The sequence below is a fragment of the Odocoileus virginianus genome, chromosome 7 (assembly GCF_023699985.2).
Source record: "Odocoileus virginianus isolate 20LAN1187 ecotype Illinois chromosome 7, Ovbor_1.2, whole genome shotgun sequence".
Classification (NCBI taxonomy): domain Eukaryota; kingdom Metazoa; phylum Chordata; class Mammalia; order Artiodactyla; family Cervidae; genus Odocoileus; species Odocoileus virginianus.
In genome coordinates, this window is record NC_069680.1 from 25,347,396 (window position 1) to 25,375,376 (window position 27,981).

The 27,981-nt window shown below is 47.0% G+C and overlaps 1 protein-coding gene across 2 annotated transcripts in view; it reads right to left on the reverse strand.

Annotated features, from left to right (window-relative positions):
- Window positions 1-256: 256 nt before the first annotated feature.
- CPXM2 (carboxypeptidase X, M14 family member 2) overlaps window positions 257-27,981 on the reverse strand; it is a 134,240-nt gene continuing 106,515 nt past the window's right edge. For both annotated transcript variants that reach the window (XM_070470378.1, XM_070470377.1), the window contains 7 exons: window positions 24,719-24,842; window positions 22,975-23,171; window positions 21,678-21,857; window positions 14,322-14,619; window positions 8,945-9,084; window positions 6,991-7,090; window positions 257-1,597 (listed from right to left, as the gene is read on the reverse strand). In XM_070470378.1, the coding sequence (XP_070326479.1) occupies window positions 1,344-1,597; window positions 6,991-7,090; window positions 8,945-9,084; window positions 14,322-14,619; window positions 21,678-21,857; window positions 22,975-23,171; window positions 24,719-24,842 (1,293 nt within the window). In that variant the 3' untranslated portion in view covers window positions 257-1,343. The remainder of the gene's footprint in view (window positions 1,598-6,990; window positions 7,091-8,944; window positions 9,085-14,321; window positions 14,620-21,677; window positions 21,858-22,974; window positions 23,172-24,718; window positions 24,843-27,981) is intronic.

Below are 27,981 nucleotides of genomic sequence, written 5' to 3' on the forward strand. Positions count from 1 at the left end.
CCCTGGCAGCTCCAGGAGTTACTTAGTGGGTCCCAAGTGTCAAGATGACTTCACTCCAGCTCAGGCGCCCCCATCCCCACCCGGGGCAGGAGGCAGGGGAGACAGCTGGCCGCACCTCTACGGACCCTGAGCCGGGTACAGGCTGCCCCTCTAGAACAGGCACCTTCTTCAGGGTGACCAAGTGCAGAGAGAGGAGGTGGGGCACAGCGTCTGGGTGGCTGCGAGTCTACCCGAGAAAACCACACGACTAGAAGGATCTCAGCACTTGCTTTATTTTTCTCTTCTTCCCAGGTCAGTGAGGCAGCAACATTAACAAAAAGCGAGACAAACTGTGCTCTTGCGTGGAGATTCAATAACCCCTCCCACACCAAGGCTCCCTGATAATTCTAAGAGCTTTTCATCAAATGGAGTCTAATCTGGATGGCCCAGCATCCCACATACCAAAAATAACTGCCAGGGTGATGTCAGGCCAGCTTAGGAGTGCTCGTTTCCAGGAAAGGAGGACTATATTGAACAGGGAGGGCTGGCGGTCAGCTTCTTTTGCTCTTTTCAAGTCCCAGCAGGTCAGAGAGCCAGGCTAACTGCTCTGGCTCCTTAGGGAGGCTGGCACCTCCTGCTGTCCCTGTTCAGGGAGCCCCCAACTGAAGCAGCAGGAAGTTTGGGGGGTTCTCTTTGGGCCCCACCGCACACCACTCGACCCAATGCATGCCTGCTGCGCAGGTTCACTCCTGAATTATTTCAGCCTTTCTCTCCTTTTATGAGCATGATCCTTTGTTGAAAGGGGAACTAAGCTAAATTAAGAGGCAGGCTGATGCTCACTTGGTAACGTCTCTATTGTCAACAGAGTGCAGGATTCATCTGCAGCAGCTCAGAATGTCCTGGGGCCAGAGAGGGTGGGTTCTTAGAATGCCTGTGAGCATCTCAGCTGGTAGCATTTGGGACGGCAGAGCCCTGGGCATGCTGAGATTTTCACTGTGCAAACTGCAAATGCACCGGGAATTCTTACTGTCACGCAAACAGGAGAAGCACCCGTTTCCTTTCTTTTAGAACCCGGAGACCCTCAACAGGCAAGCTCCTCCCTCTCTCTCTCTCAAGTCCCAGGTTGGCCTGTTGAATTATTTCACCTCTACCAGCCTTCCTCTGCTGCTTTGCCCAAGTTATTTGGATAAATGAGACCAAAGAAACTATCCTAAGTTCCCCCTGGGGACCAGCTTTGCAGTGCACACATATTCCCAGGCCTTCATGAAGTACAGAGAAAACAACAAGGACTGAGTCTTCTATGGAGCTACAACCAAGGTGGTTTAACTTGCAGGGGTCCGGGACATGACTCAAGAGTTGGGAGGTCACCCACGCTGTCGTCTCTTCCGCCCCCGCAGCTTCAACCGCCTGGCTGGCAGGCTGACCGGCTGCTTTCCGAACTTCTCCATGATCTCTCTGATCCTGGCCAGGTTAGTTTTGCTGAGCGTGAAGTCGCACTGCGTGGCCCCCATGTCATAGCCGACCATGCAGTTCTTGGTGGACGAGGTGAAACCTTCTGCCTTGGCTGTGACCACGTACTCTCCAGGGTTGAGGAGGCGCCAGTAATCCCCATCACTGGCTGTGAAAAGAAAACAGGAGAATTGAGAGCAGTGCCTTTCTAACACAGATATCAACCAGCCCTGTTATTCCAAGACTGGGACGGAGAGACTTGGAGGCAGGCAGTGTGGAATTCGAGCCCCGGCAGATGCAAATTCTTAGTGCATTTTGGACGCCGAGATGTTTTCCTTTTGGGACGTTACCTTAATGGTTTTAACAGGAAGGGGACTGGGGTGTAGGCTCCCTGCAGTGTTAATACGCATGAGCAGAGATGGAGACATGATCGCTAACATTCCTTTCTCTCTGACAATACACACCATTCATTATGAACTTGAACTTCTAAACCGTACGCCCTTGCCACAGAATGCCATCTTGAAAAGCCATCTGTGCCTGGTTTCCTGGCTTCCCTTAGCATGGCTATAAATATAGAATAGTAGTATGAGGGTGGGGCTCTTCACTTCTGAAAAAGAGAAGGAAAAGGCTACAGAGGACTTGGGCCAAGTGACCTGGAAGGAGGTCCCAGCTGTCTCCACCTCATTCCATGGTCTTCCATGAAAATACTGGAGCTTCAGGGGCAGCAGTGTCCCCTGCCTCCTCCCCACCCTCCCTCAGTGACACCATTGATCAGGCATCCAACAGGGATCTAACTGGACCCATGTCCATCCTCAGCTCAAGGCTAGATTCTTGCTAAATAAAGCAGGGTCTGAGGCCAAGGCCACTCCTCCCCAGGGGACCCACACCTGCTGAGATCACTAGGACCCCTGACATTAAGGAGGCTTTGCGATAGAAAGTTCACTTCAGTTCAGTCGCTCAGTCATGTCCTACTCTTTGCGACCCCATGGACTGCAGCACACCAGGCCTCCCTGTCCATCACCATCTCCCAGAGCCTGCTCAAACTCATGTCCATCGAGTTGGTGTTGCCATCCAACCATCTCACCCTCTGTCAGCCCCTTCTCCTCCTGCCTTCAATCTTTCCCAGCATCAGGGTATTTTCCAGTGAGTCAGTTCTTTGTATGGGGTGGCCAAAGTATTGGAGCTTCAGCTTCAGCCTCAGTCCTTCCAATGAATACCCAGGACAGATTTCTTTTAGGATGGACTGGTTGGATCTCCTTGCAGTCCAAGGGACTCTCAAGAGTCTTCTCCAACACCATAGTTCAAAAGCATCAAGTCTTTGGCACTCAGCTTTCTTTATGGTCTGACTCTCACATCCATACATGACTACTGGAAAAGCCATAGCCTTGACTAGATGGACCAAAAAGGGAATGTCAACTCCGACGCAGCGCACAGAAGGATGAGACAAGGACCAATCCATTGGACTGGCCAAGTCGAGCTCCATGGTAAGTTGTGCGGCATCTGTTTCTACAGGAGCAACTGGATGCCCAGGGAAGTGTCACATCTACACAAGGTCACACAGCTAGTGATCAGCTGGTCTTCCAGGGCCAGGTTTGTTTTCTCTCTTATGACAATCTGTCCTGTCTGGTCTAAAGAGAAAAGGCCGGATTTGATCAAGTGCTATGTAGGCCTGGGCAAGGTTTACTCATCTGAACGAGTCCAGAAGTCCTCTAATGGATGGACAAGAATATGTATCTTACACACACACACACACACGCACACATAACACTTTGAAGCACCACGTTTAAACTGACATCACAAATCTCTTATTTATCTGACACGGCCCATGCAATGCATGCAGTGAGCTCACAAAATCACAAGATGTTGTGAAAAATGAAATACGCAGGCAGTTGTTCACCACACGTTCAGAGTCCGCTACCTGGTAAGCAGGCCTCAACATGAGAGCCCCGGGCATATAACACAGGCGGGCATCTCCCTGTCTTTCTCAGCACCTGCATCTTTCTCCAGTGAAAATGCAAGGTTCTCAACTACATAAAATGTCACTTCATGGTTTTTCAGAGACCAAGAGCCGCATCCTGCTATCTTTGTCTAGTTAATCAGGTGACCCCAACCTCCTGGGCAGGGCAGGCATCCCCTGAGACATTCCTCCAAACCCTCAGCTCCCAGGCACACCTTCCGGGGGCGCCTCTGCTCCTCCAGACCTCGTGCCCCGAGTGTGAGCAGCCCCCTGTCCCGGCCCGGCCCCGCGCTGAGCCCCGGGCTCCATACGGCCTGTGCTTCCTCGTTCCCACTCAACCCTGGGTTTCAACAGTGCTTCCTCCAAGCATGCCAGCTGGATTGAGCAGGAAGCAGACAAACAGTCACGCAAACATGAACCCAAATGTCCTATTCCTGCGAGAAGTTCAACACCTTACGTCTCAACTACTGTGGGTACTTTCTCCCCACAAACGCAGGGGTGGATTAGTTAAGGTCAGGAACCGGCCACCTGCCAACAGCTGCCTACCCTGATGAAGACCCCTGGAGGTGAGACCTGTCAGTGGGAGTGTCCACCTCAAGGACACATGGGAGGTCAGTTTGAAACCACCACCCTCGCCCCGGGAAGGGGCAGCCCAAGTTCTCAACAAGGGGGGTGCTCAGGGGGCCAGAGGAGTGAAAGAAATCCATAAAGAATACATGCTTGTCAGCACTACTAATTCAGATTTATAAGATGGCTTTGGGATTCTTTTTCTCCCAGCAACAGCAGAAGGCTCCCTCTCACACCCTCCTCAACCCCCTGTCTTTGGTGTGCCAGCCTTTCTATCATGGTGCCCTGCCAGGTATGTGTTTGGGGGCAGCATTCTGCGGGGCTGCATGGGGAGCTGGCACTGCCCGGCATGGGTGGATGGAAGCCGGGTCCTAATGGAGGGCCATTCATTAGCAGGTTGGGTTAGTGTCACCCGAACAAAAGACAGTCACGTGGCAATCTGAGCCAGGTGTGGGGCAGCACATTTACATGCATTTAGAAAGCATCCTTACCAACTTCACTCCCTGGGGAATTCCATTTCATTCACCTGCTTATTTTATGCAAAATCCCTCCTGGAATAAAACTTATCAGATCACATAAGCCTCAGACAGAAATCAAGGCAGATTCAGAGCTTACGTGGAGCACGGGAGGACCCTGAAACTAACAGAATGAAGAACCGTCCATGACACACGGGATTCCTCTGTAATGAGGTGCTGGGAGATTACTTTGGGGGAATAAATGGAAGCGAGCTGAGTTTCCCATTAGCTCATCAAAATTCTCCTTGATAACAAGGGCTTGAAATTCCGAGCTCATCAAGCAGAGTTTTCTCTGCTGTCTTGTGGGGCCCCGTGGGCGTTTTATCTCCCACTCTGTTTAAAACTCCCCTTTTCTCACATTGCCTACAAGGCGCTAATGGTCCAAGGATTGTTCCATGCTCTTTAACGAATCAGTCTTTTATAGGAGCCCATTAATAATGTTTAAAATACAAGTCCTGGGCAGAACCAGATCAGGCAGCCCATTTGATCCATAAGGATTACCCGTCTGTTGAATGTCTGGCCCATGACAAGTTTACAATCTGCATCTGTGGAATGAAGGAATGAGTAAGTGAATGACTGGATGGATGAGTGTGTGCCTGTCTATGTGGGGCTCGGTTCAGTTCAGTTCAGTTCAGTGGGGCTCCTATGGACCACGCGCCATGCAGCCCAGTGGGCAGCCTCATGGTCAGTAGCTGTAAGATGAAGGGGGACAAGCGGTGCGATGCTCGGGAAGTAACGGCTGGGTGAAGAAACAGGTTGACTGCCTTGAGAGAAGGTGATTCAGGGCATCACTCCGTAGTCCACTGCTTCATGGCATTTCAGGTGCGTGTCACCCATTGGCATGATAATTGTCCTTCTCTGTCAGGCACGTGAGCGGGCAGTCTGGCATCGAAGAACACCTGGGCCAGGGTGACACTCTTGACGTGTACTGAATCCCAGCCTCTCCCCGTCCAGAGCCTCTGCTTCCCCGCAGGTCAAACGGGATCGCTTCGGGGAGGACAGGGTCTCCACGCGTGTGATCAGCTAGTGGGGAAAAGGCCCCTTCTCTCCTTCAGGAGGAACAGCATGGACAAGGGAAGGGCACACCATGGAGAGTCTCAACCCCTGGCTCCGTGCCCGTTCAGCCTCTCCCTGTGTGTCTGGGAAACCCCACGTCATGAGCAGGGCGGCTGGCTGCCTGGGCGCAGGGTAAGCTCTCAGACCACCAGGCTCAGGTCAGGCCAAGTCCGTGTCTCATCTCATCTCCCCCAGTTCAAGGGTGTTTGCGATTGAAGAAGTCTTTTTTTTATGACAATCATGATTTCCTTTCTCTTGCTGATGGTGCGTTCATTCCCTATACCTGGGCAGAACCTGCCCTGGGTCCAGTGATGCCGCCACACTCCCTAACCCCCCAGTGGCCCACATCCTAATACCCAGGACCTGCGAATTGATCTCATTTGGAAAAGGGGTTTTTGCTTATGTAATTCAGGCTCTTGAGATGAGATCAGCCTGGATTACATGAGTAGGTCCTAAATCCAATGATGTGTCCTCAGAAGAGACAGAAAAGGAGGATCCAGGAGGAAACAGAGGCAGAGACTGGAGTGACACAGCCAAGGAAGCGCAGGAGGACCCAAAGCCACCAGGAGCTGGAAGAGCCAAGGGAGGACCCTCCCGGGGCTCCAGGGAATCAGCCCCACCGACACCAGGACTGCAGACTCCTGGCCTCCATAACAGAGACAGAATACATTTCTGTTTCTTTAAAGCCTCACCATTTGTGGTCCTTTGTCACGGCAACCACGGGAAGCCCATGCAGGACCCAGTGCCCTGCTCATTGCCGCTGATAGCAAAGCGTTGGCCTCGCAGACTCAGCACCCTCTAAAGTCACCCCCACCCCTACGAAAACCTCCGTGTGTCGGTTTGAACATGCCTGTGGGCACGCCATCTCCAGCAGAACTCTTGCTGACAATCTGACTTAGGCATCCAAGCAATTCTCTGCTACGCGCATTTGTCATTGCCTCGTGGGGCCAATATCGTCCATCAAAAAATCAAGGTCTCTGATTCACATTTCCCCCTGAACATATAAAGTGCCATCCCAGGTGATGGGAGTTCTGGGGCCCAAGGGAAAGCTTGGGCGTGTTTTCACCTCACTTTCTGATCAGCAGAGAAGAAGGCAGCCAGTGGGCAGGTGCCTGGTGTCTGCAGGCTGCCCTCCCACCAGCTCGGGAGCTCTGGAACCAGCGGGGACACAGCACGCAGCTGCTCACACACCTCAACCCAAGCCCCACCCGCCTCCTGAAGCTTCAGTGGGTCCTCCAGCCTCTCTGAGCATCTGGCTTCCACCTGAATGAGAGACAGAGAGAAGGCAGAAAGCATAGGCTAAACACCTGGCTTATAGGGTCTCCCACAGAAAGTTAGAGGAAAGAGGATAAGGCAGACCAGAAGATGAAGTTTCCGGACCTCACACTGTGGTTCTAATGCAAGCCAAACACTTCAAGAACCTGGGTATTTCCTCCCAAGAAACAGTTCACAGACACTCGCAGTTACCTGTTCGGATGTCATGGTTAACGCCTTCCACGGAGATAACAGCATTTGGAATTCCTTTTCCGTGCACATCCCTCACCAGGCCTTTGATGCCCCGATGGACCTACTCGGTGAACATGAAGGGAAACAGAGGAGCTCACAGACCATCCGGCACAGTGAAAAACCTACCGCCAGCTCAGGGCTGCCCAGAAGCGCCTCAGAGCCGCGTCTGGCTCAAAAGCCCCCCAACTCTGTGTGGATTTGGTGTGCAAATCTCTGTATCCCTTTCAGGTCCATCTACTGGAGAGTCTTCCACTGGAGTTAAAATGTTCCAGAGGTTGAGAAAGCATTAGGATCTGAGATAGTTCATTAAAAAACACATCCCGTAAAAATGGAATTTAATTATTTTTACAGGCACATTTATTTTGACTTTTCTGGACTCCACTGACTTAAAAAATAGATTCTAAGAATCAAACAGGAGAGGAAAGACTCAAAGACGCTCCTGTAACATATAGTTCAGTCCCCAGGGCCCTCCCGTTGATGAGCTGCGTCATGTGATACACACCAATTGGGTTTCCCCATCTGAAGATCCAAGGTGACATACCATCACTTCCAATGACACTCTTTACACGTACTGCTACGCCTGGGCATTTTATTCATAGGAGGCTCTTTGGCTAAACTGGGATCATCACGTTAGAATGACTAGGGTTTTCTTTCTCTGTGTATATAAGATGAAAAAGGAGCCTTCCCCCACAGAATTCCAGAGTGGGGATGAAAAGTGTGCTCATGGCTTCCCAAGAAAGGAAAACAGGTTCACAGCCTTCTCTGCCAGGAAGGTGCACTGTGGGCTCCACTGACCCTCCCAGGACCCTCATGGATCAGACTTGGATGCTATTGATATAACCTGGTGCCAACCTCTGCCACCCATGTGGAGGTGCCAGGTATCAGGAAGCTGGCGGCCCAAGCCCCTGGCTAAGATGTTTTTTCTGACTCATCTATAGCCACCCATGGAAGAAGGGCAACCTCTCAATACAGCCTCAGCATCTTACTTCCTAATGAATGGGAGTCATGGTAGAGTCATCTGAAGTTCAACATTCATTTTTCTCTCTCTGGTTTCTGTGAGTCTATCCTTAGTGGGGAATGGATGTTACTTGGCTAGTTTTAGTACCAAACAAAAGCCAGTTTGCCCAATACTACAAGACAGGTGTGTTGCTGAGAACAGAAGAAAAGAAAGGTGTGTGAAGGTCCTAGCATACACAGCAAGGCTTCCTTACTGGCTACAAGCAGATGCTCACCAGCTCCAAGCAGAACCTGGCTGGCATGATTTAGAACTGTTCCCAGGTGGCACTCTGCTACCTGCAGCAGTTAGCCCTCAGCCTCTGAGCTGATGTTATGGGTTGAACTGTGTCCCCAACAAATCCATATGTTGAAGTCCCCACCCCACCAGTACCTTAGAAGCTGATTGCTCTTGCAGATAGCATCTTTAAAGAACTGAAGGCGCCATCGTCTGACGTCTTTAAAAGAGAAGGAAACCTGGACACACAGGGACACCAGGAGTGTGCACACACAGAGGAAAGAGCATGTGAGGACACAGTGAGAAGGTGGCCACCTGCAAGCCAAGGAGAGAGGCTTTGGAATGAAACCAACCTGCCGACACACTCATTTTGGACTTCCAGCCTTCTCTTGCTTCCCAGCCTGTGTGTTTTATGATGTTAGACCCAGCAGATGAATACAGGAAGCCTGGGCATGCTGGCTGGACACAAATCACCCCTCCCAACGGAGCAGCAATCTGGAGCCCCTGAAGTAGTCTCACTCACCATAAACCAGCGGGAGTGACTGGCATTGACACAGAACTCAGAGACAACACCACAGTCGCCAGCCCAGGATGATGGGATGAGCTTTGACCTCAGGCTTTTGGCCATCTCAAGGGCTTCGCTCTCTAGCGAGCCCCCATCCCTGTCGAGTGCCCACGTCCTACCTGCTCCATGAACACGATCAACGATTCCCGATTGTTCTCCCACTCCTCAGGCAGCTCGCTCTCGTGTGGATATTTATCACAGCCCACGTAGATGGACAGCTCGAAGCAGTTTGTGTGAAGGTAGCTGAAATCGTTGAGACCTGCCAAGCCAACCAGGTAACATTTTAGCTTCCCGGTGCTCAGAGGGGCACGAGAGACAGCAAGAACATTCAAGCACATGACTCTGAGGATTTCATTTGAACAAGGAGGCATCAAGTATCTACACTACACAAAACATTAATTAGAGCAACTGCTGGGGAACAGAAAGGGGGATGGGACAGGTGTTGAGAGACAAGATGCAGCTGGAACAGTTTATGGGGAAGACAGGCATATGCAGAACATATCTGAGAGAAGGCGGACTGGGATAAGTGTCCTCTAGATAAAATCATTTTCATTTTATTGAAATCAGTTTAATACGATTTTTAGGATAGAGGTATCACTTCTTTCTCCTGTTTAACTTTGTTGTAATCATTTTAGTTATTTTTTGGCTGTGCTGGATATCTGTTGCTGTGTGGGCTTTTCTGCAGTTGCAGCAAACGGGCTACGCTCCAGCTGTGATGCGCGGCTTCTCATTGCAGTGGCTTCTCTTGTTGCCGAGCACGGGCTCCAGGGCCCGAGGGCTTCAGTAGTTGTGGCTCCCAGGCCTCAGACACAGGCTCTGTAGCTGTGGCCCACGGGCTTAGCTGCTCCACGGCAAGTGGGATATTCCTGGATCAGGGATCAAACTCGTGTCTCCTGCATTGGCAGACGGATTCTTTACCACTGAGCCGCCAGAGAAGCCCCACTTTTTTTTATCTTGTTAAATTCTTATTGTCTCTTTTTCTTTTGTTTCTGTTGCCTTTTATTTTGCCATTTTTAAAGGTATCATTAATAATGTGTATTTTAGTGTTTAAATTTAGCTCAGTCATTATGCTGCTCTCAGCTACAGCTCTGTAACTGTGGAATGAAACCTGTAGTTGTCTATTCTAACTCATGAACACAGCTATCCATCTCACCATTTACTGAGTTCCTACATAAGCCAGAACCTGTCTTTAGCGCTCTGGGGCCAAGATCACTTACTCTTCATCACAAACCAGCAGAGAGGTAGGTAGTTGTAGCCCAATTTCACAAACAAGAGAATTGAGGCAGAGGATGGTCCAGGAATGCATTAGGGAATGTATCCAGAATCACGTGTCTGGACAGAGCTGGGGTTTGAACCCCACCTGCCTAGAACTTGCTCACCCCTGCTCAGGGACTGTAGGACAAATGTCTTCTCCACCCAGCTGGAGAGCAGACAGCCACATACATCCTGACATGCCTACAACAAGACTTGGTCCCTGTGTTCATTTCTTAGGGCTGCTGGTACCAAGGACCACCAACTGGGTGGTCTAAAGCAGCAGAAACTTATCCTCTCATAGTTCTAGAGGCCAGGAGTCCAGAATCAAGGTGTTGGCAAGGCCACACTCCCTCCAAAGGCTCTTCCTGTTTCTTTCAGTTCCCGATGGCCCGTGGTGTTCCTTGGCTTGTGGCCACACCACTCCCGCCTCTGCCTCTGTCTTCACGGGGCCTTCTCAGTGTCTGTGTCTTCTCCTGTCTGTCCCTTATAAGGACATCCGTTACTGATTTTAGGGTCCATCGGGGCAACCCACGATGACCTCATCTTGAGATCCTTAACAACATCTACAAAGACCCATTTTCCAAATAAGGTCACGTACACAAGTTCCAGAAATTAGGAAGTGGACATATCTTTTGGGGGCCCCATCCCACTAAAGTACCCAACATTTGCAAAATGAACAAATGAATGTCAGATGGCATGAAGTTCAGGGGATCTCTACTCAACATTTTCAGCTTTGGGCAACAGGGTGATTAGCAAGAACACAGTGCTACTGTGTCCTAAGTGACATCCAGGAGGATTCCCCCTGCAGAGGGTGCCTCCACCGAGCCTTCCCTGGGTTCTGAGAGTCGAGGCCGCAGAGAGCAGGAGTCGGCGGGGCTGGTTCCTCTGTGGACGGGGGTAAAAGGTCCTCCTGTGCTTCCACCAGCCTCACCTGTCCCATCTTCCCTCCCTCCTTGGAGTGCTCAATGGAGCATCCTAAAGCAAAAAAGTCTGTATAAAAATCACATCACAGCTTTGGGTGTTAACAGCACTTCTGTATCAACCTGCTGCCTGATTGGTTGAGTCACAGAGAAAATGGTGCAAAACATACAGCCTCTCTCTCTCTCTCTACCAGATTCCAGATCTGAACCATTCACGTGTCAGCAGCCATGGACCTTTGATCACATTTGTGATAAAATATGGAAAGTAACAGCAAGGGGATAAGCAGGCTGGAACAACGTCAAGTTCATGGGAAATCCCTTGCAGGGCCTGGTCTGGCTGAAGGAGGTTGGTCAAAATACCAGGCTAGCTCATTCAGTGGAACCTGAGACGTGGAATCCCAGACAGTGCAGGGTGGCCTGTGGACTGCGCCCACGGAGCAGCATGACAAGCAGGTACTCCTGAATCGCAGGACTGCTCCAAGCATGCACATGTGCACACGCGTGCGCACACACACACACACACACACACACACACACTTTTCATTATCCCAAACTTTAGACTTTGTTAGTACTAAAATAAATGTGATTTTAAAACTCTGAGGTGGGCCTGCCATTTTGCAGTAGGTGCATGCACGCATGCATGCATGTTTAGTCACTTTACTTGTGTCCAATTCTTTGTGACCCTATGAACTGTAGCCTGCCTGAAGGCCTCCTCTGTCCTCTCCTGGGGATTCTCCAGGCAAGAATACTGGCGTGGGCTGTCATACCCTCCTTCAGGGGATCTTCTCAACCCAGGGATCGAAGCCACGTCTCTGCTGTCTCTTCCAAAGTCAAGCGGGTTCTTTACCACTTGTGCCACCTGGGGTGCCCCTTTGCAATAAGTGTGTGTCTTCAATAGCAGCGGAAGTACTCAAAGAATTGGGAAAATGATGAGAAACCAGGAGAACGGTGGAAAAGCCTGAGTCAGGCTATGGTTAACACTGAATTCCAGTCCTTTAGTGAATGTGGTGCAGCAGAGAATCCTGGGTGAGAAATGGCTTCGAAAGTGAAACATGTGGGCAGAAGGTGTGGGGCGACCCTGATAGCACTTCCCAAGCCTCGGGTTCTGGCTGGGGATGGCGAGACCTCCTCTATGTTCTCCCTGGGCCTGGCATCCTGCTCTAGTCACAGCTTCAGTACGGGAACACAGGACATCACATTCCTTAGAGCACCGTGTGCCCAGAGCTGTCACAACATCTGCCTTCCTCATCGGGAGAGGACACCGGATGGCATCTGACACAAAGAAGGGCTCAGATCTCTTTGGAGCTGAAACACACACACGGCAAACGATGTGCCTTTTGAGCAGGACTGGACCCTCTCCCCAGCGGCCCACTCCCACTAGCTAAGACCTGTCGGTCACTGCTAATGAGCCAGCAAGACCTGAACACAAAGGAGAAGTGGAGGGGCGGGGGGAGGAAAGGAAATTAGAAATCGCATCTCATTAGTCTACAAAGAAATGAATCTGCAGGCTTCATCACACCGCCTGCGGGAAGAATGATTAAACAGGCTCGAGCCACCACATGGCTCTGCCACAAAAGTCCCCGGCATAATGGAAAATATAATGGACAGAAACAAATCAAATGCTGCCCATGTGATTAGATAGCAACCGACTTCTCAGAACGGTGCTATTGACCTGCTGCTGACAAATTCCGCAGTGTCTGAACCTAATTTAGTCACAGCAGCCACAAAAACTACACAGATACTCCTCATAAAGATTATTGTACGCTTTTAGGGCTAGAGCTGAACAAGCAAGCATGCTTTTGGCTATTAGAATATTTTTCTTGATAGACAGGGCTAGGGGTATTGATAGTTGATAATTAGGGTTTTTTTTTTTTACTTTGAACAGAGCAAAGCCATGATGGAGAAAAATAAAACAACTCTGCTTGGTTTGTAACCAAGGAAAAAATGGCAAGCTTTCTGCATGTTTTAGTTTTTTAAAATGGCCAAGGGAACAAATATGCCTACTCTTTTAAAAAAATTTTCCCCCAGAGTGGAAACATACCTGAAAAGTTTGTGAAGGCTGAATTTCTAGCAAAGGAAAAATAATATTAAAGTGAATCAGTAGAGTAAAACAGAGAACAGGGATATGCTCATAAAAGAGGTTTCATGGTGAGCACGTTCCTAGAAGAGGGGGGAGAAGAGGGGTGGGAATTTATAACAGTGCTGCTGACAAGCAAGACACAGAACACACATCCACCATCCCTGTCATCCTCGCAACAGTCCCAGGGTGGCCATCATCGTTGTCCTTATCATCACCATTAACATCAAGCCCATTTTACAAATGGAAAAGACGGGGGTTCAGAAAGGCAAAGTAACTTGTCCAGAGCCACACAGCATTTACGTGATGAACTAGAATTTGAACTGAGGTCTATCTGACACGGAGTAGTTTGACTAACCTTCACAAAGTCAAGAAAATAAGCAATGAACAATAAACATTACATCTGGGGTCTTGGCATCCCAGTACAGAGACACCTTAGGGAATGTGATGTCTTCAACTCTCCTCACTCGAGAACTCTAGGCCAGGAGCAGCCCTGACCCAGGAAACAAAGGGCTGATCCTGAAACTTGGACCATGAGGTCCTCTGGCTGCTGCGAAAGAATCACTGAAGTCTCTGCTGGGCTTCCTCTCTGTCTTCAGTGGATGCTGGGGACAGGACATCACATTCCCTGCATCACAACACTGGGACTTTGACCAGACGCCCCCGTGGGACGGGGGTGGGGGGTGGGCCTCCAGTGAATGAGAGATTTGAAAAAGTCTTGAGCATGGGCTCACTGTTCCCCCGCCCCCTCCTTCCAAGGGCTGGCAGCAAGGGGCATCTCCCATGGTGGGAACGGCTCCGGGTACAGCGCTCTGGCTGCAAAGCACCAGTGTGCTCTCTGCCCCTTTGCTGGGTTTGCTTTTCTGGCCAATAATTCCCCTAAGACTACGCTTACCAACTCTGACCCTGTAACATCCAAACAGCTCGGCGGCTAAGAGTAGACTACAGGGTCAGACAGATCCCAGTTCTGCTCCTTGGGAGCTTGGACAGATCCCTTTCCCATCTCAAAGCCCCGGTTACCTCTTTTATAACAAGGGGAGTAAGCCACATCCGCTCGAAGACTGCTGTGAAGGTGAAAGAAGAGACTAGGCAGGGTGCTCGCACCTTATACATGGTTAATTACGGTAGCTACTCTGCTGAGACCAAGGACAGATGGAGAGCTGGACCACAGGGTCCCCCCCACCTCCATCCAGCAGTCCATTGTCATTGGGCCCCACGATGACAGCAGGACTATCAGAGACTTACTTCCGGCCACAGTGTGCCAGGAAGCCCCATTGACGGTCCCGTCCTCCTTCTGGAAGTCCTCCGTGTGGCACACCCTCCTCCTGGCGTCCGTCATGAGGCGGTGCGTGGAGGCGTAGGAGTAGGCCAGCCAGCGGAAGACGTGGTCGTCGGGCGTGGGGGTATGCTCCTGGGTCTTCCACAGGGACCTCACCATGTCGTAGGGGTAGGCCACCACCAGCTCGCCCCCCTGCAGGTTGCCACCCAGCACGAAGGGGATTTTCTCCATCCAGGCTATGACCGCCCTGGTCTCCACAGCCACCTGTGAACATGCCCAAGTTTAGCACATTTGAGAAATAAAAGCAGAAGGAAATTGCCTTCTCTCCTGAGCTTTCCAAACAGGGACATAGTTCGAAAAGCAGTCATTTTATGGCATCATCAGAGCAAAATTTAGAATCTCAAAATTTTTCTCAGGAAAACTGGCCATTGTGGAAGTAATGAATAAAAAGAGAAATCAGAGAAATTTCTTATTGGAGGAATACTCCAGTTAGTACACAAAGAGGGAATGACAGAATTAAAGGATCAGCACTTGGCAACTTCACTGAATTCATGGGTCAGTCAATGAATTAATGTTCATCAACGACTCGATGGACATGAGTTTGAGTAATTTCCGGGAGTTGGTGATGGACAGGGAAGCCTGGCATGCTGCAGTCCATGGGGTCGCAAACCGTCGGACACGACTGAGCGACTGAAGTGAAGTGAATGGTAACAAACAGCATAGAGAGAGGGAAGCAAACGCAATTCTCTCCTGATGAGAGAACACACACCTAAAAATCCATCCACCCTGCATGTGAGGAGGCCTCTAGTGCAGGGGTCAGCACTTTTTCTATTAAGGGCCAGATAGGAAATATTTTAGGCATTGAGGGCCCTGAAGTTCTTGTTGCAACTACTCAAGTCTGCCAGTAGCAAATATTCAGCTCTACCCCTGGAGCAGTGTGGTACCTTGGACAATACCTGGATGATGACTATGGCTGTGATCCAGTAAACACCATACAGAAACAGGCCTGGGCGGGATGAGACCTACGTTACCAACCCCTCTCTAGTCTACATGGCTGAGTGGTCTGAATCTCACTGCTAATTTATAAGAAACACAGAGAAATATGTTACATCACGAGAATACAGTGGGCAGCATCCAGACAGTAGAAAATGCTAGAAGACAATCTAGTTGCTTATATTATAGCTGTTACAAGATAAACAACAATAGAATTACAAGAAAAAAAGGGAGAAAGTGATACAGGAGAAAAGTACAGTTTAAAGAAGGGTTGAAAGGCTTATAAACTAATCGGAATGAATGGGTTTTAATGAGATCCCAGATAAAACAGACTGTAAGAGAGAGCAATGAAAAATGATTATAGGAGAAATGCAAACACTGATTGGATATTTTATAATACTAAGAGATAGTTTATTTTGATATGATAATAGTAATTTACAGCTTTAAAAGAGAGTCAGATCTTTTAAGGATACTTAATGAAATATTTGCAGATGAAATGACACAATGTCTGGAATTTTCTTCAATAGTCTTGGGGAGGAGGAGAAAGTGACTGACTATGTAGATGAAATGTGAATTTATAAGTGTTGATGTTGAGATGGGTACATGGATGGGATTCTCTACAGCTCCCTCTCGAGTTTTGTATGCTGAACTTTTTATGACTAAAAAGTTAAAAGAAAAAAAGGAAGGAAAGAGGGTGAATGGCAGGAAGGGAAGGAAGGAAGGAGAGAAGAAAGCAAGGAAACAAAAGCTAAAACTGGAAAACTTGATACGGTCAAATACTGATCAATGAATCAAATATTTGTCATAAGTTACTGGTATCTCTGAAGATAATTCCAGTAGAAAAAAAAACTAATAATGGAAAAGAAATAAACATTGGAAATTGTCTAACTGTGCTGTATAGCAAATTGATTAAGGAATGAAAGTAACCTGAAGGATTCATTAAGCTTTGTTTTTATTCCTAAACACATCAGGGGCTTGAGTTGGATGAAGCATAGAATTCAGCTCACAATGCAGGCTCATTATGGATCCATGCTTCGTCCTCTTCTTTCATATTTTGATATAATAAACACCTGTGAACCTACCATCCATCCCAATGGTCAGCTTTTATTGACCGTTCTGCACACATCTGTGATTCCCATCCTCCTGCTTCTCACTCAGAGGTAATCACTATATCCTAAACAATATGATTCTGAGTCTCTTTTGTTTAACTCCATACATGTATGCATAGGGTTCGATCCCTGGGTCAGGGAAGATTCCCTGGAGGAGGAAATGGCAACCCACTCCAGTATTCTTGCCTGGAAAATCCCATGGACAGAGGAGCCTGGTGGGCCACAGTCCATGGGGTCTGGAAGAGCTGGACATGACTGAGCGACTGAGCAGGCACACACATATGTATTACTTGGCTTTAATTTCTTTTGATCTAAAAAAAGGGTGGATAACATACTATTGTCTTCTGTAAATTTTCCCTCTTAACATGTTTGTAAGACTAATCTGTGTTGCATAAAGCTATATTGTTCAGTCTTTTTCACTTCAATATGAAGATTTCATCATTTATCTGTTCTTGTTATGATGGGCATGCAGAAAATTTTCCATTTTTGCTATAGTGAACAGCACTGCTCTTAACTTGCGCCGTCTTCTGGTGGGCTGTGCTAAGATGTGCTTAATTGTTCAGTCAAGTCCGGCTCTTCGTGACCCATGGACTGCTCTGTCCATGGGGATTCTCCAGGCAAGAATACTGCAGTGGGTTGCCATGCCCTCCTCCAGGGGATCTTCCCAATCCAAGGACTGAATCCAGATCTCCTATACCTGTGCCGAAATTTATATTGCATAAATGGCCAGAAGTATAACTTCACTCATAGATATATACATATTTCACTTTACAAAATAATCAAGTTATTTTCCAAAGTTACTGTGCTAATTTAAGCTCTCACTATGAGTAAGAGATTCACTGTCCTGTGTCTTCCCCAACGCTTGGCTACTGTTAATTTTCCCAATCAATGGATGTCAAATGTTCTCTTATCTGCATTTCCTTAGCACTAGTAATGCTGAACATCTTTCCTTGTTTTCTGACCATATGTTTCCTCCTCCATGAATTGCCTCTGCGTATCTTTTACCCATTTTTCTGTTGTTTCTATTTTTCTCATTTGTTTTTCTTTATTCTTTTAAAAATTCTAGTTTTTTTCCAATTAAATAATTTTCAAATAACACCTCAGTTTTTAATTTGCTTTTATGATAGTTTTGAAAATCTTCTGCTGAATGGGCTTCCTTATTTTGATGTAGTTGAATTTACCAATTTTCTATAATAAATGCCATTTAAAACTGTTCTCCTCACCCTGAGGAATCATTGTAAATGTTGTTAAATTTTATCAAATGCTTCTTTCTGCAGACAAATTATTGGTTTTTTTCTATCATGTCATTGATTTCTGCTCTTTTTAATCGAAATCTTTCTACATTTTTGGGGGTTTCTTCTGTTACTCTTTCGCTTACTTCTTAAGTTAGTTGATGTTCAATCTTTCTTCTTTTGACATGTAATCATTCAAAAATATAAATTTCTGAAAGCATTTTTTGCTGTTCTCCACCAATTTTGAAGCTCCAATGCTTTGGCCACCTGATGCGAACAGCTGACTCAATGGAAAAGACCCCGATGCTGGGAAAGATTGAAGGCTAAAGGAGAAGAGGGCAGCAGAGATGGTTGGATGGCATCACCAACTCAATAGCTATGAGTTTGAGCGAACTCCGGGAGATGGTGAAGGACAGGGAAGCCTGGTGTGATGCTATCCATGGGGTTGCAAAGAGTCGGACACAACTGAGGGACTGAAAAACAGCCACCAATTTTGATATTTAGTGTTCTCATTATCATTAATTTCTACTTATTTTTAGTTGCCAATGTGAAGTTTTTCTTTGACCCATTACTGAGAAGTTTCTTTTTTTTTTAAATTTTCTAAATACTTAGAGATCTTTTCATACTGTCTGCTAGTTTAATTGTATGGTGGTGAAAGAATCATGGTCTGCCTGGCTCTCATTTTCTGAACTTTGCTGAGGTTTCCATTATAGGCCAGAATGCCATCAATTTTTGAAAATGCTCCAGGGATTATTTAGAACAATAAATACTCCTACTTCTTGTAGAATTCTTACAGTTTCCTATGTCAAGGCTGTTAATTGTTATTCAAATCTCTATCTATCTCAGGGGGTTTCCTTGGTGGCTCAGACAGTAAGGAATCCACCTGCAGGAGACCTGGCTTTGTTCCCTGGCTTAGGAAGATTCCCCCATAGAAGGGAATGGCAACCCACTCCAGTATTTTTGCGTGGAGCATCCCATGGACAGAGGAGTCTGGTGGGCTAGAGTCTACAGGGTCACAAAGAATCGGACACGACTGAAGGGACAACACTTTCATCATCATCACTTTATCTATCACACCTGTCCATAACTGAGAAAGGTATTGGTGATGGCGGGGTTGTGAAATTCTCCCTGTGTTTCTAAAGAACAAGCTCAAAAACTAGATTCTGATCTTAATGCAAAGACTGAAATTCATGGACTTCCCATCACTGTGCTAAAATAATTCTCTCTTAACACCTCAAGGCTAAGAAAGCTGGCAACCATGCTCCAATTTTGGTCCAAGGGTTCCCAAATTATAACATCACTTGAATCCTCAGCTTTGCCAGATGTCACTAGTATGTTAGCTTAAAAAAGAAGACTTCTAGGATGGAATTAGCATGTGAGAAAGGATTCAGAAGACCTAGAGGGTCCAAGTCCTTTATCCCCCATAAGCCGTCCTTGGGCATCCTAACTAAACCATGCGGTACTTCCCTGTCTGTCCCCATCATTTGCTTCTTGAGAGACCGGATGACACCATCCTGTGCAACATTAAATGAGGCAACCAGGCTGGCTCTCCTCCAGGAAGTGGTACCCACGTGTGATGTGAGCTGGAGCTCTGAGAAAGAACTGGAGAGCTGCCTTCTATCTATCCATCCTTTCTCCCTTGATTCCTCAAGAAGAGAAGTCAATTAATAATTATTTTTGAGACTGCAAATGTGCTTGCCTAAAATATAGCATTCATCAGCCTTCCCTTTGGTGCACTGATATCATGTTTAGACTAAATCATGGCCAATAAGATTTAAACAAAGTATTATGTAGGAATTCTAGGAATGCCTCTTAAAGTTCATTGACTTCTCTGCTGCTGCTGCTGCTAAGTCGCTTCAGTCGTGTTCAACTCTGTGCGACCCCATAGACGGCAGCCCACCAGGCTCCCCCGTCCCTGGGATTCTCCACGCAAGAACACTGGAGTGGTTTGACTTATCTGAGAGGAGGACTTTTTTTTTCAACCTTTTCTCTACTCTTCCTCTGAAGGCATGACAGCTGTGGTTCCATGATGGAACTGCCAAGTTGGATTATGACCCTGACAATGAAAGTCCAACTGCTAACATGTGGAAGCAGAAAGACAACGTCTGGGTTCCTGATGATCACGGGGCTCCTATTTGCCTGGCCCTAAACCATCTGCCCCCAGGGTCCTTTTATGTGAAAAAAGAAAAAAAAAAAGTCTACCTCATTGTTGTTGCTGTTCAGTTGCTATGTCATGTCTAACTCTTTGTGACCCAAAGGACTATAAGATGCCCACCTTCCCTGTCCTTCACTATCTCCCAGAGTTTGTTCAAACCCATGCCCATTGAGTCAGTGACTCCATCCAACCATCTCATCCTCTGTCATCCCCTTTTCTTCCTGCCCTCAATCTTTACCAGCATCAGGGGCTTTTCCAATGTGTCGGCTCTTTGCATCAGGTAGCCAAAGTATTGGAGCTTCAGCTTCAGTGTCAGTCCTTCCAATGAATATTCAGGGTTGATTTCCTTTAGAGTTGACTGGTTTGATCTCCTTGTAGTCCAAGGGATTCAAGAGTCTTCTCCAGCGCCACAGGTTGAAAGCATCAATTCTTCAGCACTCAGCTTTCTTTATGGTCCAATTCTCACATCCTTACATGACTACTGGAAAAGCCATAGCTTTGACTATGTGGACCTTCGTCGGCAAAGTGATGTCTCTGCTTTTTAATATGCTGTCTAGGTTTGTCATAGCTTTTCTTCCAAGGAGTAAGTGTCTTTTAATTTCATAGCCGCAGTCACCATCAGCAATGATTTTGGAGTCCAAGAAAATAAAGTCTGTCACTGTTTCCACTTTTTTCCCACATAATTGCCATGAAGTAATAGGACTGAATGCCATGATCTTCCGTTCAGTTCAGTTCAGTTCAGTCGTTCAGTCATGTCCGACTCTGCGACCCCATGGACTGTAGTACGCCAGGCCTCCCTGTCCATCACCAACTCCCAGAGTTTACTCAAACTCATGTCCACTGAGTCGGTGATGCCATCCAACCATCTCATCCTCTGTTATCCCCTTCTCCTCCTGCCTTCAACCCTTCCCAGCATCAGGGTCTTTTCCAGTGAGTCAGTTCTTCACATCAGGTAGCCAAAGTATTAGAGTTTCAGCTTCAGCATCAGTCCTTCCAATGAATATTCAGGACTGATCTCCTTTAGGATGGACTGGCCATGATCTTAGTGCTTTGAATTTGAGTTTTAAGCCAGCTTTTTCACTCTCCTCTCCCACCTTCATCAAGAGGCTCTTTAGCTCCTCTTCATTTTCTTTCATTGGAGTGGTATCATCTGTGTATCTGAGGTTGACATTTCTACCTCTTTAGGCCACTTTTTCTGTTGGTATAGCCAAACCTAGCACTCACATATATAGCAATCAAGGCAGACCTTCTTAAAGAGCATATGGGGCCAAAGACTAAGGCTATAAGAGAATTTACAGTGAGTAGAGGAGATAATAAGAGGCATGAGAAATTTTGTGAAGATTATTTATTCTACAAGATACTTTTTGCTAACTAGACCTAAGAAATTTGGGGGAAATATTTCCCATCCAAATGCATTTTTCTTTCCAAAGAAGCACCATGAGTAATAAATCCATAGGGATTCATGAAATAAAAATAAGATATCTCAAGCAATCAGTGAGGTCTAAGGACAATGTCACTGAAATTTCACAGCACTGCCAAACGTAAGGGTAATAATGACATTAATGAACATGCACAATTCAAGTGAAGGGTTTTTCTTTTTTTTTGAAAGTACTGCAAAGGAATCTAATTAAATGATTTCTCTTCTGGGAAGAATCTCCTCGCATTTCAATTTAATAGGTAGTTATTATCTAGCACACTTCCCTAGTTTTGGAGAAGACCTGAAAGGAAAAAAGTGATTTTGTCTTGTTCTTAAATGCTACATCCTCTGCCAGTGGCAGTGGGTGTTTACTTTGGCCTCCTCTGCTTTACAGATGATGGGGTATTTTTACTCACCGTGGCATTTTCAGACAGAAACCACTCAGGGATGGCGATGTAGTGATTGGGAACTTTCCTTGGGATGTTCTGTCGGTCCTCTGCCTCCCAGAGCAGCGTGTTTAAGTCAGGAAAGTTGTTGTTGATGTCAATTCCGTCATGGGTCCAACGGCCCAGGGACCAGCCTCCCAGCTCGGAACCCTGGGAGAAAATTCAGAATGTGAGGGGCCCACAGACCTCTGGATTCTCCTGTCTCTCACACACAAGACCACTCCATCTCGGTCTCCATCTGGGGTATGCCTCGAAGCCTCCAAACACCCTCTGACACAAAGATGACATCCACGGGAGACTATTTGGCTAATAATCTGCTAATGTTTGGTGGGTGATGGATAACGTAGTCATCATCATTATTATTCCCACTCTATGTAGTCATTATTATCCCCACTCTGAAGAGGGGACGTGCAGTCATCCTGCCGCAGAGCAGTCCTCAGAAAAGGCTTAGTTCTCTCCTGCCTCCTCTGCCTTCACCTCTCCTACACTGGTTGAATGAAACTCCAAGTAGTAATAAGCTTAAGACTCTGTCACCGCAAAAATCAAGAGCCACCATATTAATATGTTCACCTGGCAATTCTGGCTCACGATTTAGCAACACAAATCTCTAACCATTTGCACCAATAAACACAAGCAAAAATCTGTACTTTAAATCTGTATTTGATGGGTACCATTGTTTGAAGTATAGTTTGCCATTTTATTCCCAGATACTGTGATATATAATCATGAATACATGATACAACATTATACTAACTCTACACAATTAATTGTGTGATCTCTACACAATGCTATACATATATATGTTCCATATAAAACTATAACCTATAAATTCTATGTTCTAACCATAACATAAAATATAAACCATGTATCAGGATAATAAAAAGAGCTGTCCTCAGAAAACTGATGAGAGGATTTATAGGTAATCATCAAGGCTAGAATATGCTTTGATTAAGTGTTCAATCAATGTTAGGTGTTATTATTATTCTGTCCTATTGGCCCCACTGTACATATAACAACATTATTTTTCGCATCCTTTTATTCAGTCTGTCAGTGTGTTCACTGTTCAGGGTCCCCAGAATGCTCAATTAGTGCAATGCATCTTTCATAAACCTTTCATAAACCATCTCAGCAGAAAGACACTGGAAAAGAAAGCTGGTGATGTGGAATTCAGGTCAACTCCTGGCTCAGTGCATTGTGTGTGTGTGTGTGTGTGTGTGTGCGCACAGAGGGGCAGCTGCTGTGCTGGGGGAGGGAAGCCGTCCATTACCCCCTCGTAGGCCTTCTCGTAGCCATCAGGGTTCAGGGAGGGGAGTATGTGGATCCGGGTCTCCTCCACCAGGCGGACGATGCGCAAGTTCCCCGCCAAGTACTCCTGGCACAGAAACTGCATCAGCAAAAGCATCAGCTCCCGGCCCAGCACCTCGTTGCCGTGGGCCCCCGCGATGTAGTGGAACTCGGGCTCACCTTTACTCAAAGATGGGAAAAAACAGGCGATCATATCGGATGCTTACAGCAACATAGTCCTCAGCACATTGTATTAGGAAAGAAATTTCTGAATAACAGAAATGTGCAATTTTATCTCTTCTTGCACATCAACTGAAGTTATATGAGTACAATTTTTATTAGTTCCCAGAGAGGTATATGAGAAAATGTGTAGAAAAACCTTAGATGGTAATAGCCAAAAAGTAAGACTGTTTATTCTTATTTGGCAAGAATAGATAAAATAACACAGGGTTTAGGGTTTAAGAGTTACAAATTAAACACAAATCGTAGCAATTATTTGGGAAGGTTAATTCTTTTTCTTAAAAGGACTTTGTATTTAATTTTATAAAGATACGGAGATGGATAAATGCAAGCAGAAAACAGTGTCATGGGAAGTCAGCAATGACACAGTTTTGTAAAGGGGGGCTGTCTTTGACCTTGTTCTTTTCAAAGCTCAGCTTTTTCACTGTTGGCTTTATCAGTGCTGGGCGTGAGCTGACAGCACTCCTGCCTTCCTCACTGGTCAAGCTACTGCTTTGGAGGAAATGTGACTTTACCCACAGATAAAGCCCTCACCCTTTAAAAGACATTCCTGAGAGAAATTCCTGGAATACTGATGAACATTCAAGTCAAGAGAATCAGACAAATCTCTACATTAAATCCATTTCCAGTGGACTTCTAAAGGGTTCACAATTTTAGCAAAAAGAAAAATGTTTCACCCATCCCCACTCCCACCCTACATCCCCTAACCTGTAGGAAAACACAATTTTGGCAGTGATTAAATGAGAAGTGGCTAAAAACAGGAAATGCTTGAAAACAGGATGGAAATTTAACAGAATATTAAGGGAACCACCTCTAACTCCAACCCTTAATGACCAGGAAATCCAGAATTTTCTCCAAAAAAAGGAGTCTGTCTTAAGCATCTCAGTCATTTTCCTTTTTGGTTAGTGTGACTGGTCTCAGAGAAGAACAGAATTAAGTGTGGTCCATTTGGAGAAAAGTTGGGTACTTCTAGCTTAAATAATTTTACAGCCTACATCATACAATGTGGGGTGAAAGTGAAAGTGTTAGTCAATTAGTCGTGTCTGACTCTTTGCGATCCCATGGACTGTAACCTACCAGACTCTTTGTCCATGGAATTCTTTAGGCAAAAATACTGGAGTGGGTTGTCACTCCCTTCTCCAGAGAATCTTCCTGACCCAGGGATCTAACCCGGGTCTCCTGCATTGCAGGTAGATTCTTTATAGCCTGAGCCACGAGGTAAGCCCCAAAGTGAAAGTGTTAATCACTCAGTCGTGTCTGACTCTTTGCAACCCCATGGACTGTAGTATCCCAGGCTCCTCTGTCCATGGAATTCTCCAGGCAAGGGTATACTACACAGAACCAAAATTGGCAGAACCTGTCTGCGAGAGTGCGGGCGTGGCCAGCTCCTGCCCTGTTTCATGAATGTTCTCAGAGTAACCTCTGCCTCGCTCTTTAAGAAAGCACCAGACGCGAAGGGCCAGGGCACTGCCGACGGGCAGCCTCACCGACTTCGTGCTCCCCGGGGTGGTCGGAGATCTCCACGGCGTACAGCTTCAGGCCCTGGTGGCTCTTGCCGATGTTGTAAATCCTCGTGATGTTGGGGCACATTTCATTCACGACCTTCATCAACTGCAAAATAAGATGGATTCACGGTTCTGAGCCATGATGGCCATGCACCGAAGCGGGCAGAGCTCTCAAGGAGACAGTCCCCTCCCTGGCACACTCCCACCCTCCCGCACACCAGTGCTCTGGAATGTCCCCCTTCTGCTCCCTCTGCCCTGTTTCCCAGCACCTCTGGCTTGTGTTTATCACCTCCTTGAGTTACGGCATCACCTCCCTGGGTGGTGGTATCACCTCCCTTGGTGGCTTCATCACCTAAAGACTGAGCCTTTTCTCTCTACGGTGGTGGTGGTGGTTTAGTCCCCACATCCTGTCCGACTCTTTTCAACCCCACGGACAGTAACCTGCCAGGCTCCTCTGTCCATGGGATTTCCCAGGCAAGAATCCTAGAGTGGGCAGCCACAGCCTTGTCTAAATAAGTATTTATTACTGAATATCATTTTTTCTTATACTTTAATGAGCGTTTATGACGTCAGGCTGCTCTGCCCTCCTGGAGCCCATAGTGTGGCAGCAGACGGAGTCAGACCATCACCACTTCACTGGTGCCAAGTAAGGGGCACGAGGTAAGGGGAGCCATGCCGTGAGAGGGTGGGGGACACAGGCTTCCATGGAAAAGTCAAATACACACACGGCATTTCCTGAATTTTGCTTTGATAGTTGAGCTCATCAGACAAGCTTCCAGAGGAGGGGATGAGGGTCTGCTAATCACAGGGGCTAAGAACAGAGGCATATCCACCAGAGGCTGCCGTGCCTCCATCTCTGAGTGGGTACCTGTGGGTGAGCTGGTAAGTCGCCCTGACTCTCTGTGTGAAACCTCTGTGCCATCCCCAAGGGAAAGAAGCTCTGATTCAAAGGACATTCCTGCCAGGCACCAGACCAGTGATGCTTCCCCGTGGTGGCATCAGGAGGGTACACGAGTGTTACAGACCAAGAGGGAAGCTCGGGTGCCTTGCAAGCAGTGAGCAAGGGCATCCCAGCCTGGGCGTGTGCCTACCAGGGAGAGCTCCATCCTTGATCAAGCTGAGCAGGAGCTGGGCTAGCAGTGATAGAGCAAGGGCGCGGCTCACAGAGGAGCAGTGTGGGCCTGGACGAACTCGATGCATCTTTCAAATCATTCCTATCAGCCAAATGATCTATAGACCGTCCTGGTAAATTGTACATAAACAAGTCTTCTGCAAACGTTATAGTAGGTTGAAAGCTATGAGAACTGGAAAATTGGTATCAGGTAGAACTTCTATCGTAGTGCAGTGACATCATACCAGGTTTGCCTTTCTTGCATTCTGCACTGATGTGTGGAGGGCAATCATGGGTCAATGAGGGGAATCCCTAAAGGAATGGAGGATTCATTGCTGCTGGAGCTTGGGTCTCATAACACACCTGTGAGGTGTTACAACTGTAGCCCTGGTCAGACATCAAGGTCTAATTTTCTCACTGCTCCTGCGAGGGGGAAACATGCTTTGATTTATGATAACTCACTTTGTGTTATAATATCCAGGTGAGAGAAAGAGAAAGACGACTGTATAGCACTGTTCTCCAACCATCCATGGAGAAACCACATGCAAGCAAGGTTGATGTAGCTTCACATCTCTCACTGTGAGGCATACACACCACGGGGCTGAAGTGGAGGCATAGAGGAGAAGCACCAAGTTTTAATAAGAGACTCGGCACTGACGTCATTAGTCACAGCAAGTTCTATTTCTCTCCTGAGTCTTCTCATGACAAACACCAGCGAAGTAGATAATCAAAGGGGCCTGAACCCATTCTACAGATATGGAGACTGAGGCTCAGAGAGACCGTTGAGGGGTTTGCCCAAGGTCACCCACCTAGAACCAGGTGAAGCCAGGGCTTTGGACTCGTGGGTTCTTATCTGTCCACGCTGTCGTTGTTGTTGTTCAGTCCCTCAGTCCTGTCCAATTCTGTGTGACCCCTTGCACTGCAGCATGCCAGGCTTCCTTGTCCTCCACCATCTTCCAGAGCTTGTTCAAACTCATGTCCATTGAAGTTGGTGATGCCATCCAGCCATCTTGCCCTCTATCATCCCCTTTTCCTCCCGCCTTCAATCTTTCCTAGCACCAGACTCTTTTCCAGCGAGGTGGCTCTTCGCATCAGGCCAATGTACTGGAGCTTCAGCTTCAGCATCAGTCCTTCAAATGAATATTCAGGGTTGGTTTCCTTTAGGATCAACTGGTTGGATCTTCTTGCAGTCCAAAGGTCTCTCAAGAATCTTCTCCAACACCACAGTTCAAAAGCATCAATTCTTTGGTGCTCAGCCTTCTTCTCGGTCCAACTCTCACATCCATACATGACCACTGGAAAAAGCATAGCTTTGACCATATGGATTTTTGTTGGCAAAGTAATGTCTCTTCTTTTTAATACACTGTCTAGGTTTGCCATTGCTTTTCTTCCAAGAAGCAAGCATCTTTTAATTTCATGGCTGCAGTCACCATCCACAGTGATTCTGGAACCCAAATAAATAAAGTCTGTCACTGTTTCCATTGTTTCCTCATCTATTTACCATAAAGTGATGGGACCAGATGCCATGATCTTTTTGAACGTTGAGTTTAAGCCAGCTTTTTCATTCTCCTCTTTCACCTTCTTCAAGAGGTTCTTCAGTTCCTCTTTGCTTGTTGCCATAAGGGTGGTGTCATCTGCATATCTGAGGTTATTGGTATTTCTCCCAGCAATCTTGATTCCAGTCTGTGCTTCTTCCAGCCCAGCATTTCTCATGATGTACTCTGCATATAATTTAAATAAGCAGGGTGACAATACACAGCCTTGACGTACTCCTTTCCTGATTTGGAACCAGTCTGTTGTTCCAAGTCTGGTTCTAACTGTTGCTTCTTGACCCGCATACAGGTTTCTCAGGAGACAGGTCAGGTGGTCTGGTATGCCCATCTCTTTAAGAATGTTCCACAGTTTATTGTGATTCACACAGTCAGTCTTTAGCGTAGTCAATGAAGCAGAAGTAGATGTTTTTCTGGAACTCTCTTGCTTTTTCAATGATCCAGCAGATGTTGGCAATTTGATCTCTGGTCCCTCTGTCTTTTCTAAATCCAACTTGAACATCTGAAATTTCTCAGTTCATGTACTTTTGAAGCCTAGCTTGGAGGACTTTGAGCATCACTGTGCTAGCACTCTGTCCATGAAG